Below are 15,691 nucleotides of genomic sequence, written 5' to 3' on the forward strand. Positions count from 1 at the left end.
ATGCAGGAATGATACCTGGAGAGCTGCGCCTTTGAGAAGGGTCCTGGTTGATTTGTTATCTTGGCTGTTGTCACTAGTGCTTCAGTAGACAAGGGAGTGTAGGTGTCTCTTTGAAATACTTATTTCCTTTGGGAATATACCTAATTATGAAGTTGCTGGGCATATTGTAGATCTATTTTTAACTTTCTAAGGAACCTCCATACTGTTTTCCATATGGCTGTACTAACTTACATTCCCACCAACAAGTGTATGAGAGTTCCCTTTTCTCCTCATCCTCGTTAGCATTGATTTTTTGTCTTTTTTGATAGTAGCTATTTTATTTATTTTTGTGGTATGGGGCCTTGTGCATGCTAGGCAAGCACTCTACATGGAACTACATCCCCAGCCCTTTTTAAAGTTTTACTTTGAGATGAGGGTTCACTAATTTGTCAAGACCAGCCTTGAACTTATGATCCTCTTGCTTGAGCCTCCTGAGGGATTATGGGCATGTGCCACAGGATGAGGCAGTAGCCTTGTTAACTGGAGCAAGGTGATATTTCTTTGTGGTTTTGATTTGCATTTCCCCTGGTGATTAGTGGTATGAATATTTTTTCATATACCTGTTGAGAAATGTCTATTCAGGTATTTTGCCCATTTTTAAAAATTTTTTTTAGTTGTCAATGGACCTTTATTTTATTTATATATGGTGCTGAGAATCAAACTCAGGGCCTCACACATGCTAGGCAAGCACTCCACCAACCCCAGCCCATTTTGCCCGTTTTTTAGTTGGATTATTTGTTTTTGGAGTTGTTGAAATTCCAATTGCCCATCAGTGAAAGAATGGATAAATAAAATGTGGCACATGTACACCATGGAGTACTTACCACTCCGTATTTGGAATAGCATTACCGTAAATGAAATTCTGTCATTGAGGATAACATGAAAGGCATATGTGATGTGAAATACGTCAGACACAGAAAGATAAATACTGCATGATCTAAAAAAATCTAAAAAAGCCAATCTCATAAAAAGTAGAGATTAGAATAATGGTTATAGAGGCTCAGGAGTGGTCAGAAAGCAGAGTGTGAGGTCAATGAGTACAAAGTTACAGTTAGGAGGAATAATTTCTGGTTTCTAGCTGGGAGCCCTGTTCTACACCTGTAATCCCAGCAACTCGGGAGGCTGAGACAGGAAGATCACAAGTTCGAGGCCAGCCTCAGCAACATATCTATCTTGAAATAATAAATGAACAGGACTAGGGTGTAGACCATCCTGGGTTCAAGCCCCAGTACAAACAAAACAAAACAAAACAAAAAACAACCCCAAAAGAAATCATAAATCTTCACAAGCTCCCTGTCTCAAAATAAAAAATAACAATTTTAGGCCCGGCACAACGGTGCATAACTGTAATCCCAACGGCTCAGGATGCTGAGGCAGGAGGATCTCGAGTTCAAAGTCAGCCTCAGCAATAGCAAGGCACTAAGCAATTCGGTGAGATCCTGTCTTTAAATAAAATACAAAAAAGGGCTGGGGTTGAGTGCCCCTGAGTTCAATTCCCAGTACCCCGCCCAAAAAAAAAAGTAAAAAGACTGGGGATAGAGTTCAGTGTTAAAACACTCCTGGGTTCTGGTGTTCTGTTGCACAGTAGGGCAACTACAGTTATTAATATTATTTTTTTGTATTTCAAAATAAGATTTTTAAGTCTTTCACCAGAAAGATATGATAAATGTTCAAGTTGATGGATATGCTAATAACCCTGATTTGATTATTATACATTCTATATGTATTATTGAAACATCGCATTGTACCTCATAAATCTGAATAATTAATTTGTGTCAATTAAAACTATAATAAAACTTAAAAAAAAAAAAAGAATTAGAAGGGTCTGTGGGCCTTCACAAGCACGGGATGGAAGGAATTAGGATCAGGCAAAGAAGTCTGGACAGGACCCAGTGATGGGTGATGGGGCCTGGAGAGAGGGAAGAAAGAGACCCAAGTTACAGTGGAAGAAGGGTCAGCTGGACTTGGCACCTGAGGAGCAAAAACAGAAGAGATGGTTTGAGGATGTTGCCTAGGCGTGTTGCCTGGACAACCAGAGAAACAGTGGTACCCATCCCTTGCGGAGGCCCGGAAAGAGGCAGGCGCGCACTGCTCTGCTGACTTTGGTGACTCTCTCGCCCTGTCTTCCTGTGTCTGGCCTATCCACCCTCCGCTCCTCCTTGCAGGACACCAACCTGCCCTTCCGGCCTCATCCCCAGCTCTCCTCAAACCAGACGCACCCCCACGTCGCCCTGTGGAACATCTTTTCTGTCAACATTTTTTCTAAATGTCAAAATCTCAGATGTTTATTGTACAAAATTTGGAAAATACAGAGAGGTATAAACAAAATTAAAATCACACTCATCACTTTATAGACAAGCACAGCAAACATTTGGCAAGATTCCTTTTTCTTTTTTCTATAAGTGTATATATGTCTTTTGATTTTTTATTTATAGTGCAGCAACATCCAAATCATGACAGATTTTTGGTTCTGATTTTGTTTTGCCATAGAAATGTGCTCTGCCTTTGGCAACACGCAGTGCCATTAAATAGTGTGTGTGTGTGTATATATGTACATATATATATAGTTTAGTTGTAGGTGGACACAATACCTTTATTTTATTTATTTATTTTTATGTGGTACTGAGGATCGAACCCAGGGCCTCACACGTGCGAGTCAAGTGCTCTACTGCTGAGCCACAACCCCAGCACTCCCAGCCCTTTTTAAGTGCTGTACCACTGGGCTACAACCCCAGCCCCGTATAGCTTTTAAAAACATGGTTTCGAGTGACTATCACAATTATCATTTATAACTATTTTCATAATGGATACATTTGAACCTAACACCATATTTTTATATTTCATTATTTCTCTCAGTCTTTTTTTATTTCTCCTCTAGAAAACTGAAAGGCAGCTGGGTACCATGGTGCACACCTGTAATCTCAGTGACTCAGGAGGCTGAGGTAGGAGGATTACAAATTAGAGGCCAGCCTCAGCAATTTAGTGAGATCTGCCTCAAAAGAAAATGGGCTGGGGATGTAGCTCTGTGGTAAAGCACCCCTGGGTTCAATCCTCATTATATATAAAAAAAAAAAAATTGAAATGCCTCTATGTTTTTGCCTAACATATTTATTGTGCTCTTGCTTTCCCCTCTGCCAAAAAAATGTCCTTCCTTTTTCCAGCCTGGAAAATCCTTCCTATCCTTCATAGTCTCTGAGGGGTCACCTCTTTCATTCATTCACTGAGGACCTGCTACCTGCCCAGCACAGTAGCCACTAGGAATGTCACAAAGACCCTGGGACAGACTCTCTTTGCAGCCTCCCAACCTCCCCTCAGGAGTGAGCGAGCCATGTGTCATTTTTTCCTTTAATGCACTCATGAAATGAGTAACTTGCTTGTGTTTGTGTCTCTATTTTAACCCTCAGAGACCCTAGAGATTTTCTAGACTGTGAAATTACTGTTGGGTGCTTTCCCACTCTGCCCCTGCTCTCTTCAGGATTTGCCCAGGACCTGAAAACCACGGCTCAGAAGATGACTGTATCTTTCCAGTGAGAGGGAGGTGGAGCTGATGACCTCTCCATCTGGTGACAGTGTCTTCTAAATCTGAAATTGGGGCACTTGGTTTGACAAATCTAAGATAGCAGTTGCTGTACCCCTAAGGGGCTTTGGCAACTCCCTTCTGCCATTCTGGGGCTGCAGTTAGTCCAAACAGCAACCTTGGGAAAAATAGGAAAAAGTGCTCAGTGTGGCCCCCAGGTGCCCAGTCTGGCTGCCAAAGGACACATTTCCATGCCAGCTTAGCCCTTCCCCATGGGCCAGGACTAGAAGCAATGGCCCAGTTTAAACAATAGCTAGATGCTGCCACCACTCTTCATTCCCTCCGCCCTCCGACTCCCTCATCCATAGGCCCTCCCCTCCCCTCCCCTCTGGGCCACATGGTGGTCACACTCACATGGCTCCCACATCTCTTTTTTTAATAGGTCAGTCTGTCTGCTTTCAAACAACTGCACTCTGACTCAACAACTTCCTCTTTGCAAATTTCCTCTTGGCTCTGGGGAAACAGCACAACCACCTTTGGCCCCTTTGGGCTGGGGCAGGGCTGCTCTCAGGGGCAGCTCAGCTGTGAGGTTTGTCCCCTCCCTTCTACCCCAGACCCACAGGGGAAGTCCCTGGCACTCCCCTCCCTGGGCATCCCCTCTCCTTATTTGACTCACTCTCACTGATTCCCCTGGGAGAAGGGAAGAAGCTGAGCCCTGAAAGAGGACACAGGACAGCAAATTATACAGGCAACAGCAGGGACCAGTCCCCTCACTTCCAGGCAGACTCCTTTCCACAGCCTCTGAGTGTGTGCATGTGTGTGTGTGTGTGTGTTGGAAATGGTGGCCGAGCTGAAGGAACGGACTTGGTGACACATTTGGTCTTTTTATCAAGTTGGCAAAATTGGCATTTTGGGGGTGGGGGGGGCTACAGAGAGAGTCAGATTTTCTGCTGGGTGCACCCCCTCTGAACCAAGACAAGAGCACATATATTCTGAGCAGTCCCTGGGTCCCCCACCCTAGGTTTGGCATCTCCTTAGTCTCTGCCCACTTTCTGTCCCATCCCTCCCACTGCACTTACTACCACCCTCCGTAAACACCGTGGAATCCTCACCTCTGGCACAAATGGCACCTTGAGTGGACCCCAGCAGGTGTGGGGCCTCTGAAAACTATATGAGGCCAGAAAGTCTTTTCATCTTTGTCCGTGGAAGACGAAATAATGAAATCACTGGCAGCTTCAGTCCATAAGTCGGGGACAGGGTCATGGCTTTGGCTATGGGCCAGCCCAGAGTCCAGTGCTCTGGGAAATGTCACAGAGGACACAGCTGGATAGCCCTGCCCAGTCCCGGCTCCTGGCTGGTCCAGAGTGAATGCAGGTCCCTGGGCTGGCCAGTAGGACCGACCTACCTGAGGGACTTGGGTCATCTACAAAGTTTAATCCTAAGGAATTTGGAGGATTGTCATTTCCTTCTCCAATGTCCTCAAGAGAGATCCTTTGAGAAATCAAGTGAAGGTTGGCATCATGGAGAATCAGCAGCTGGTTCCAAGAACAAAAAGTAATGGGGAAGCTGTGGGGAAAGCGGTGGTCAATGAGAAGGCTGTTTCGGTTGACAAACATTCTATTCTGCAGGTGCGCCCTGGCCCAGGTGACAGATGTGGCACTGGGTAACAATGCTGGCGGGAGGCTCAGGGTTGAGAAGGTAGGTGCAATTCTGAGTCAAGACGCTGGGCAAGAACCCAGAGGGTGCTGAGTGAGTGTGCTGGGTGAGGAAGGGGTTGGAAGCCATGCTAAGGGAGGAGGTGATGGCAGATGACAGGGATCCTCAGAATTGCATTATTTACAAACTTGAACGTGCAACCCCATCCCCCACTTCTGGCCCATTGGAAGTGGGGGCTTCCACCGCCTCATCCTCACTGCCCACCAGTGGCTCCTCTTCCCCCTTTGTGTTGGAACCTGACCCAGACTTTAGTTCCTCCAGCACCAAGGAGCCCTGGCGAGACTTCCGTCTGCTGAAGAAAGTGGTGAGCAAGGGCCGCTGGCCAGCCACCTCCGTCTCAAGGACCCTAGAGTCTTTGTTGCCCCCAGCCCCTCCCCCTGGAGTGGTTGTGGCCTCTTCATCAGGGACCCTGGCTGGCCCAGCCCAGGCATCCACCACTCCATTGCGCTTTCCACCTGTGTTCAGCATCAGGACCCCGGTTCGCCTCTTCTGTCGCCGGCGCCACAGCAGGAGCAGGGCCAGGAGGACTATGACCACCAGCAGGGCCACAAGCACAGGTACCAGCAGCATGCCATTCGACCCTGATTTTTGCGGGGAGCTGGTGCTTATGCTTACAGAGGACTGGGAGGTAGTAGATGCAGAGGTTTTTATGCTAGACACTAGGGGTCCTTTGGTCACAGTGGTGGTCCCCAGAGAGCTGGTTGTCATGGTGACAGAGTGTCTGTTGGTTTCATTGGAAGGTTCCAGAGAGATAGTTGCCATGGTGACAGGGAGTCCACTGGTCTCATTGGAGGGTTCCAGAGAGCTGCTTGTCATGGTGACAGGGGGTCCACTGGTCTCATTGGAAGGTTCCAGAGAGACAGTTGCCATGGTGACAGGGAGTCCACTGGTCTCATTGGAGGGTTCCAGAGAGCTGCTTGTCATGGTGACAAGGGGTCCACTGGTCTCATTGGAAGGTTCCAGAGAGCTAGTTGCTATGGTGACAGGGGGTCTGCTGGTTTCATTGGAGGTCTCCAGAGAACTAGTTGTCATGACGACAGGGAGCTTATTAGTCACATTGGAGGTGTCCAGAGAGTCAAATGTCGTGTTTTCACTTGTCACAGTGAGGTTTCCCGAAGACTTCACTGTGTCGGTGTCAGAAGGGTGACTAGTTGCATTAGAGGTTTGGGGGAGTACTGATGACTTCTCAGTGGACACTTCCTGGGATGTTGTTGGCTCAGGTACAGGGGGCCCAGTGCTGGCGCCAATGAAATTCTGAGGGTGGGTCACATCACTGGTTGTAAAGGTAGTCGAGGAGGGTGGGTCTGAGACCAGGCTTCCAGTGCTACTGGCCTCCTTAGGGTCACCTGTTATTGGCATGGTGGAGTTATCTGATTTGAAGTTCCGGGTTTCAAAGTTACCTGCGATTGAAGAAGCAGAGGATCTTCCTGTGGTATGCGTCATGTTCACCAGAGACTCTTGGCTCACCACCTGGACCCAGAAACCCCCAAAGAGAAGGAGAAGCAGCGCCATTTCCAGAGCGACAGGCATGCACAGGAGTTGAGACCTGCGAGTGGGGAAGTTGGAGAAACAGAACACTCAGGGGCTAGGGGAAGGACCTAGCCAAGCCCTCCCCTCTGCCCACTTCCCTGCCAACTGCCAGTCCAACTTGTGGTTTAACGACTTTTCTACCCTCACTTTTATTATTATCAAAAATAACAAGGGAATGTGCTGGCAGCTCCCCTATCACCCCCCACCATATGTACCCCGCACCCCAAGCCTTGGCAACTGAGACTCCAGCAGTGACTATGCCCTTCGGGCCTCTCCTTATTCTATGTAGCCCAATGGCTCCAGATTCTCTCTTCCCATCACCTGTCAGGATCTTTTTCAGCCATATGCACACTGGGTAGGCCTCTGCCTACCCCAGGTCACACACTCTTACCAGTTCAATTTGATAAGGTGCAGGGCTGGCGCCAGCCACTCCAACTCCTCCTAAGGTTCAGGCAGGACTGGGGCAGACTGGGCCCCAAGGGGAAAGGAAGTGGGCTCTGGCTCCACCCACCCCACCCCTGCATCCTGCCCCACCCGCTCCCGCTCCCATCACCACCGTGGTACTGGAGGACTTGGGGGCTCAGCAGAGGGAGGAGAGAGTGTGGGTTTTCTGGAATGGGAATTTGGGTCTTAATTGGGGTACAGGATGGCAAAGGGTAAGAGCTGGCATAAGAAGATGCATCTGGGGGTGCAGAGGAGGAGATGGCAGGGGAGGGTGGTTTCCTTTACATCTGTGGTCCCCCAAGCTGTTAGGTCAGGACCCAGGGTGGTGCATTTCCTGTCCCCAAGAGCTCCCAGGAAGTAGCAGGGTCAGGGGAAGCCCCAGACTCTGACTGGGGGCCCTGAAAGCCTTTGCAGGCTGATAAGTTCTTGACCACACCACAAGGAATTAAGGGTCACCACAGCAGCCCCCATTAGGACATGCTTAACTAAACCAAGGCCATTACTAAACATTTCCTACACCATGATCTTATTTTTGTATGCTACTAGTAAAGATGTGGGGATCTATATGGAAAATGGTCTGGAAATATATCTATTGAGGGGTTAGCCCAATTGTACTTGGCTGGGTGAGAGTAGGGATTCTCTCCTCCAGCCCACCCAAGGTGCTGGGGATGGAATCCAAGGCCTCGAACATGCTGTGCAGGGGCTTTACCACTGAGCTACACCCCCAGCCCCAAGTAAAGAACTCTGTAAATTTTTTTTTCCTTTGGACAGTTTGTTTCCTGACTTTCCTCTAATTCAGAAGCTTAAACTTTTTGGTATGTGTTGTTTTTGGGGTTTTGCCTTTAAAAACTGATTTTTATATTGTAAAAGCAACACTTGTGCATAATAAATTAGAACAAGTCCCTAGCAGAGTCAGGGAGTATACCCAGTTACAAGCTGATGAGTTAATCTGACCCAAAGACATGAGACTCTTGGGTCAGAGACTTAGGAATTCATTACTCACAGAATAGCAAGAAAAATGAGCATTAGGTTTATATCGATGCCGGGAGTCCCCGGGGGGAGGTGACACAGAAGGGTCCATTTTGTGTGTGTGTGTGGGGGGGGATTGAATCCAGGACTTTGTGCATGCTAGGCAAGCACTCTACCAACTGAGCTATTTCCCCAGCCCAGAAGGGTCCACATTTCCACTGTGTACACAGTAGGCCAACAAGGCAGCCAAGGAACCCTGACCTTGAGACAGGGTATTGCCTCTTTTATAGCCCGTGGTAAGCCAACTACTGCATGTCTTGAAGGGAGACACAGCTTCATCCCTGAGTTGCCCACCACAATACAATGCTGAAAACGACTTGGGTATGGATATCAGGGCCTTGCATCTTTGGCATACCAATAAGAATGTGCAGGGATGCTCAGGGGCCGTGGCTGATGGCTTCTCCCACCAGTCAGCAGAGTATCAAATGAAAATGAAAAGTTTCACACCCACCCCCAGATAAATACTTCTTACAGTGTGTTTACACAAGCATATGTTTGTATATTTTGTTATATACTGTTCTGAACTTTTTTTGGTTTTGTTATTGAAAAATATTTTGGCAATTTATATATCTCCCATGCATACATTCAAAAAAAATTTTTTTTACAGTGCTAGGGTGTCGAGTTCCTTGTGACTAAGACACTCAGGGTTACTCCAGGGGAACTGGGCTGGCATAAAATAACCACACAAGAGACAGAGATACCTTTTCCTTTGGAGTCCTGTGGTGGGTCCTCTGACCTTAAAGGTCCTGAGAGAGAGAGAGAGAGAGAGAGAGAGAGAGAGAGAGAGAATGTGCTGAACACTTTTATTGGGAAGAAGCCATTCAAATGAGGCAAGGGGTCAAGTTTCAGGGGCTGAGTCTACCTTCCAGATGTCTGCTGTCAGTGGGTTGACTGACATCTTGGAAGGCCACACCCAAAGGCAGAGCAAGAGAAAGGGACACACAAAGTGTTTCCATGGAACATTCTATCCAAAACAGGGCAAAGGGGTAATATCACAAAGGAACAGGTGAGCGTAGCTCAATCCATGGGGCAACAGGCCTGTGTCTGAAGATGCGTCCTCAAACTTCCAGGACCAGTCAATGTCCAGGTCATTCGAGATGTAATGACAGTCAAAGCCTCTCTGGCTCAGAGAAGGAGAATGCGAATCATTCAGACTGGCTCCCCACACTAGGGATGGAACCCAGGGCCTCATACAAGCTAGGCAAGTTCTCTACCACTGAGCTATAATCCCAGCCATATGCATTGTTTCAAAAAATACCAATCTATCTATTTATGTTTGCAGTTCCAGGGATTGAACCCAAGTACCATTTTACTACATCCACAGTGCTTTTTCTTATTTCTTTTGAGACAGGGTTTTCTTAAGTGTTCTAGGCAGGCCTTGAATTTGAGACCCTCCTGCCTCATCCTCCCAAGTCACTAGGATTCTTGCTTCCAAATGCATTACATTTCATAGAAAGCACCTCAATTTAAGTATTCCTTATTGATGAACATTTAGATTGTTTTCAATATTTCATCGTTATTAACAATACTACAGCTGGGCGCGGTGACACACGCCCTGTAATCCCAGCACCTTGGGAGGCTGAGGTAAGCCTCAGCAATTTAGCAAGGCCCTAAGCAACTCAGTGAGACCCTCAGTGAACCACTTAGGATGTGACTCAGTGGTTTACCACCCCTGAAATCAATTGCTGGTAGAAAAAAAAAAAACCTGCAATAAATGTTTTTGTTTATTTTTGTGGGATGATCATGTATTAAAACAAAGATTGGGGAAGAAGAGAGACATTGGGAAAGGCAGAGAGGGAAGAAGGAAGGAAAGCAGAAGAAACTTTCCCACTGTTAGACATTTACATCGTTTTGACCTTTTGCTATTGCAAATAGAAAAGCAAGAATAGGCTGGGCACAGTGATTCACACCTGTAATCCCAGCAGCTCAGGAGGCTGAGACAGGAGGATTGCGAGTTCAAAGCCAGCCTCAGTAACATCGAGGGCACTAAGCAACTCAGTGAGACCCTGTCTCTAAATAAAATACAAAATAGGTCTGGGGGTGTGGCTCAGTGGTTGAGTGCCCTTGAGTTTAATCTCCGTTACCTGCCCCCCACCCTCCAAAAGTCAAGAATACTTAGCTGCAAAACTAGGTGGGGTGGCACATGCCTGCAATACCAGCAGTTCAGGAAGTTGAGGAAAGAGAATCACAAGTTCGAGGCCAGCCTCAGCAAACTTGTCTCAAAAAAAAAAATCATAAATAAATAAATAGCTGCAAAGTAAATAGAGGTGAAAAATATTTTAACTGTAGAAAAAGATAAAAAAAAATGATGTAAGACTGCACAAAGACTCTCATCCTTTAAAATAAAACCCACTGAGGCAAAAATCATGTTTGACATGGCCAAAAATAAGAGACCCTAAGGTGGAGGGAGAAATTAAAAACAGGAACTAGGGGTGACCTCAAGGTACCAGAGAAGAGTGAAACTGAGAAAACTGCTGGCAGCAGTGGGGACTGGCACTTGTACCTGGCACTTGCCAGGTACAGTGCCAAAGATTCTCCCTGCCTGATTCCAATTGTTCCTCACAGCGTGAGGAAGCAGAGGCATTGAGAGGTTGACTAGCTGCCCGAGGAGCTTAGGTGAGCTGGGCTCAGAGCCCTGCATGGTCTATGCACATAGCATTTACTCCTGAAATCACCCTGTGACATCCATGCCGTTAACCCCATTTTACAGGTGAAGAAACTGAGAAACAAGTCTGAAAAACACAATGATTAAGAGATTTGCAACTCCTTCAACCAGCAGGTGCTAGAGATGAGATTCAGAGCCAGGCTATTTAAAGGCCAAAGACCAAGGGTAAGGATCTTCATCTGATGTTGCTTATGTAAGAATAATCCAATAGAGGCTAGGTAAAAGAAAAAGAAATAGAAAAAGGGGCTAGATACAGTCTTAAGGTGTGTCTAGGAAGATTTCAGAGAAGCAATATATTTGAGCTGGATCTTTAAAAAACTAAAGGAAGCCAGAGGCCAAGTGCAGTGATGCACGCCTGTAATCCCAGCGGGTCCGGAGCCAGTTCAAAGCCAGCCTCAGCAAAAGCAAACTGCTAAGCAGGTCGATGAGACCCTGTCTCTACATAAAACACAAAAAGGGTTGGGGATGTGGTTCAGTGGTCAAGTGCCCCTGAGTTCAAACTCTGGTACTTCCCACCAAAAAAAAAAAAAAAAAAAAAAAAGCTAAAGGAAATAGGGACCCATCTCTTTCTCTATCTATCTATAAATGCAGTCATTTCTACCTTCAAAATGGACCCAGCATCTGACAGCCAGATCTTGGCTTCCAAATACTCTGTCCCTGTAGGAATCAGGGCTCCTCCAAAAATGACTGATTCCGGGGCTGGAGTAGGCACAGCACGAGACAAGCCTGGAAAATCTTCTTATCTCAAATAAGTGCTTGAAGAATAATAAAGACATGTCCAAAGGACAAGGAACCAGCTTGAAGGAGTTGCCAAAGCCAAAGCAGGAATACTTTGAGCATCAAAAGAAATAATGGGGGCTGGGGTTGTGGCTCAGTTGTAGAGCACTTGCCTAGCAAGTGTGAGGCCCTGGGTTCGATTCTCAGCACCGCATATAAATAAATGAAAAAAAAAAAAAAAGTCCATCAACATCTAAAACAATATTTAAAAAATAAAAAAAGAAAGAAAGAATGGCAAGGCAGGCATGGTGACACACTTCTGTAATCCCAGAGACTTAGAAGGCTGAGGCAGGAGGATGGCAAATTTGTGGCCAGCCTTAGCAATTTATCTAAGACCTAAGCAGCTTAGCAAGAAATAAGTGCATCAAAGAAGAAAAAAATTAAAAAGGCTAGATATGGGCTGGGGTTGTAGCTCCATGGTACAGCACTTGCCTAGCATATGTGAGACACCAGATTTGATCCTCAGTACCATATAAAAATAAATAAAATAAAGGTATTGTGTCTATTTACAACTAAAAGTTTTGTTTGTTTGTTTGTTTGTTTTTTAAGGGCTGGGGGTGAAACTCAGTGGTAGAGCATTCCTGGATTCAATTCCCAACTCTGGGAAAAAAAAAAAAAAGTTAAAAGAATTATAGAGTTAAAAACTGACCAATTACAACCACCATAATAATAATTGGTTCAGATAAAATGGATATTAAAATCACTAGATAAAACTGGAGGTGTATGTGTGTGTATACAGTATTTATACAGTCTTAAAGTATCTCCCCACGGATTTTATATATATATATATAAATAAATATAAATATATAAATATAAATAAATATAAATATAAATATAAATTTATTTATTTAAATTTCAAAGGAAAAATAGTAACTTTAGAGTAGAGAAATCTAACCGACAACTTTCTTTTGCCCCCAGTGTCAGGAATAAAGGCCACAGCATCCCACAAGCTACGCAAGAGCTATAACTAAGTCACATCCCAGCCCAAGAGACCTGTCTTAAATAAAGTAAGAGGATACAAATTAACCTTACAGGCCTGATATGATTCAGTGAAAAGAACACAACATCTCCAACAAAAAAATGCACAACCTGAATTTAACCCCCAAATACCAAGCAAGTTGGGCACAGAGGTGCAGGGTTGTAATCCCAGCCACTTGGGAGGCTGAGACCGGAGGATTATAAATTCAAAGCCAGCCTCAGCAACTTAGTGAGGAGACCCTGTCTTTAAGAAAATAAAAATAAAAAACAAGAGCTGGAGATGTAGCTTAGGGGTAGAGAGCTCCTGGTTCAATCCACCATATGAAAGAAAGGAAGAAAGAAAGAGAGAGGAAAGGGTGTCGTTAGAGACACTGTCAGGATAATTAGAAAAATTTGAATGTAGATTGTAGGTAACAGTGTTGAATTAATATTAGCCTTCCTGGATTTGATCAGTCAATTATGGTTGTGAAAGAGAATATCTCTGTTCTTAGGAAATACATGCTAGAAGTATGTAGGAGGGAACAGTCACAGTGCCGGCTGACTTCCTCTTCAATGGTTCCACTCAAAAAATAATAGCAGTAAAATAATAATATAGGAAGGCAGGTATAGTTGCCTATAATCCCAGCTACTCAGGGGACAGGAGGATTGCAAAGTCAAGGCCAACCTGGGCAATTTAGCAAGACCTGAGCTCAAAATAAAATTTAAAACAAGAGCTAGGGATATAGCTCAGTGGTAGAGTGTTTGCCTGGGGTGTGGGAGGCCCTGCGTCCAATTCCTGGTATGGCAAACTGAATAAGTAAAATAGTAATAATGCAAGAGAAAAAATATAGCATATGTGGTCAAGTGTTCACAGGTAGTAAAGCCACATGAAGGGTCGATGGGTGTGTCCCATTATTCTTGCAACTGTTCTGTAAATTTGCATTTTTCCAAAACAGACAACATATTAGGAAATATAAACTGGGCATGGTGGCACACATTTGTATTCCCAGCATCGTAGTAGGCTAAGGCAGGAAGACCGCAAATTTCAGTTCAGCTTGGAGAATTTTTGAGACCCTGCCTCAAAATTTAAAAAGGTCTGGGAGAATGTTTTCTCTAATATAAGGAGGCTGACTCATAGAGGGGTAGGGAGGGGGAGCATGGGAGGAATAGATGAATTCTAGATAGGGCAAAGGGGCTGGAGGGAAAGGGAGGGGGCAGGGGATTAGCAACGATGGTGGAATGTGATGGACATCGTTATCCAAACTTGTATGAAGACACGAATTAGGTGTTAACCTACTTTATATACAAACAGAGATATGAAAAATGGTGGTAGATATGTGTAATAAGAATTGCAATGCATTCTGCTGTCATGTATTTTAAAAAAATAAAATCAATTAAAAAATAAAAAGGGCTGGGGATGTAACTCTCAGTGGTAGGGCTCTCCCATGTTCAGTCTCTAGTACAAAAAGAAGAAGAAGAACTAGAATCTGACCACCTGACCACTCTTGCCCTTTTTACTGTTTTTTGTTTTGTTTTATGGTATTGGGAATTGAACCCAGGATGCTCTGCCACTGAGCTACACCCCTGGCCCTTTTTATTTTGTTTGTTTGTCTGCTTTGGGTACCAGGGATTGAACCCAGGGGTACTTAATCACTGAGCCCTTTTTATTTTTTATTTTGAGACAGGGCCTCACTAAGTTGCTGAGGCTGGCTTTGAACTTGGGATCCTCCTGCCTCAGCCTGTGGAGCTGCTGGGATGACAGGCAGGTGCCATCATACCTGGGCCTCCTTGGCTCCAAGCTGTTATCATCCCTCCTGTGGATTTGTGGCATTAACTCCGGTCTGGTCCCCTCTGTGTGTGACTCATTCTCCTTCAGCTTGCCACGGAGCAGCCAGAGGAAACGGAATTGAACATCTGATTTCATTCTTCCTCGGACACAGTTCCCACTTCACTCAGGGTAAAAACAGAAGTGGGCTACAGCTGATCCAATCTCGCCCTCCTTCCCAAGCCTCCATTGGTTCAAGGAGAATAACAGATGCCCAGAAAGCTCTTCTCTCAGTCTGGTTTTCTTTTCTCGAATATCACCTTCTCAGGATGGCTTTGCCTGGCCGTCCTACATACAAGTCACACCCCTCCCTCTGGCCTGCACCCCCATCTCATTCCTCTTTCTGCCCATAGTCCCTCTCACCTTCTAAAATACCCTATTACTTACTTTTAAATTTCATTTCTGTTAGGTCCTTAGGCCAAAGTAACTCCATTTTGAAAATCAGCACCTGCTTACCCAGGCATGACCTTCCCGTAAGGCCCACCCCAAAAGAGTCCCCAATTAGAGAAACCACAGCAAAGACGTCAAGTAACAATCACAGGACCAGATGGGTTATTTTTAACGACTCCATTGTACTTGACTATATGGTTTAGAAGTTTTTTTCCAGCAGGCCGCTGCACCTGGCAGGAGGGCAGCCTGCCAGATATTCTCTGTCAATAAACATTTGCTTGACTCAGAGATGTGTCTCCCATGGATATTTGCACAGCTACCCTAGCAGTTTCTGTCTTTCTCCCCTCCCTGAAACCGAAGCTCCATGGCCTGGGGCTACGTGTCTCACACTGCGCCACCAGAGAAAGTGCTTGGTAAACAGTAGGTGCTCCATCGTGTTTATTAACTGAAGACTTCCCAGGCTGAGAGAAAAAAGAGGACAGGAGGCTGAAAACGATTTGGGTGAAGGCAAGGAGGCCACGGAGGGGTTGAGGCTGGGGTGGAGGCTGTAGGGTGCTAGGTGGCCCCAACTGGCCACCAATCTGCAGGAGGTCAACAGAGGCCATCAGTGGTTATTGTTCTTCTACTGAGATAATGACCCTGCCCTCTCCAGGCTCCTAGTTGCCCAGCAGGGTTTTTTTTTTGTGGGGGGGGGTGGGCAGGGGCAGGTAGGTGGGTACCAGGAATTGAACTCAAGGGGACTTGACCACCAAGCCACATCCCCAGACTTTTTTTTTTTTGCATTTTATTTAGAAACAGGGTC

The 15,691-nt window shown here is 45.6% G+C and overlaps 1 protein-coding gene across 2 annotated transcripts; it reads right to left on the bottom strand.

The window, feature by feature from the left end:
- Positions 1-3,990: 3,990 nt before the first annotated feature.
- Positions 3,991-14,936, bottom strand: Spn (sialophorin). Of its 2 annotated transcripts, none has more exons than XM_076840309.2 (2): positions 14,887-14,936; positions 3,991-6,818 (listed from the first exon to the last, which is right to left on the bottom strand). In XM_076840309.2, the coding sequence occupies exon 2, from the start codon at positions 6,800-6,802 to the stop codon at positions 5,393-5,395; it is 1,410 nt and encodes a 469-aa protein (XP_076696424.1). In that variant the 5' UTR covers positions 6,803-6,818; positions 14,887-14,936; the 3' UTR covers positions 3,991-5,392. The 2 variants fall into 2 exon arrangements, with proteins under 2 accessions (XP_076696424.1, XP_076696423.1); XM_076840308.2 differs by lacking the exon at positions 14,887-14,936 and adding an exon at positions 7,194-7,253.
- Positions 14,937-15,691: the final 755 nt, after the last annotated feature.

Source organism: Callospermophilus lateralis, chromosome 19 (genome assembly GCF_048772815.1).
Source record: "Callospermophilus lateralis isolate mCalLat2 chromosome 19, mCalLat2.hap1, whole genome shotgun sequence".
Taxonomy (NCBI): domain Eukaryota; kingdom Metazoa; phylum Chordata; class Mammalia; order Rodentia; family Sciuridae; genus Callospermophilus; species Callospermophilus lateralis.

Excerpts from the sequence above, each read along its gene's own strand:
- Spn (XM_076840309.2), bottom strand. The coding sequence starts at position 6,802 with ATGCCTGTCGCTCTGGAAATGGCGCTGCTTCTCCTTCTCTTTGGGGGT.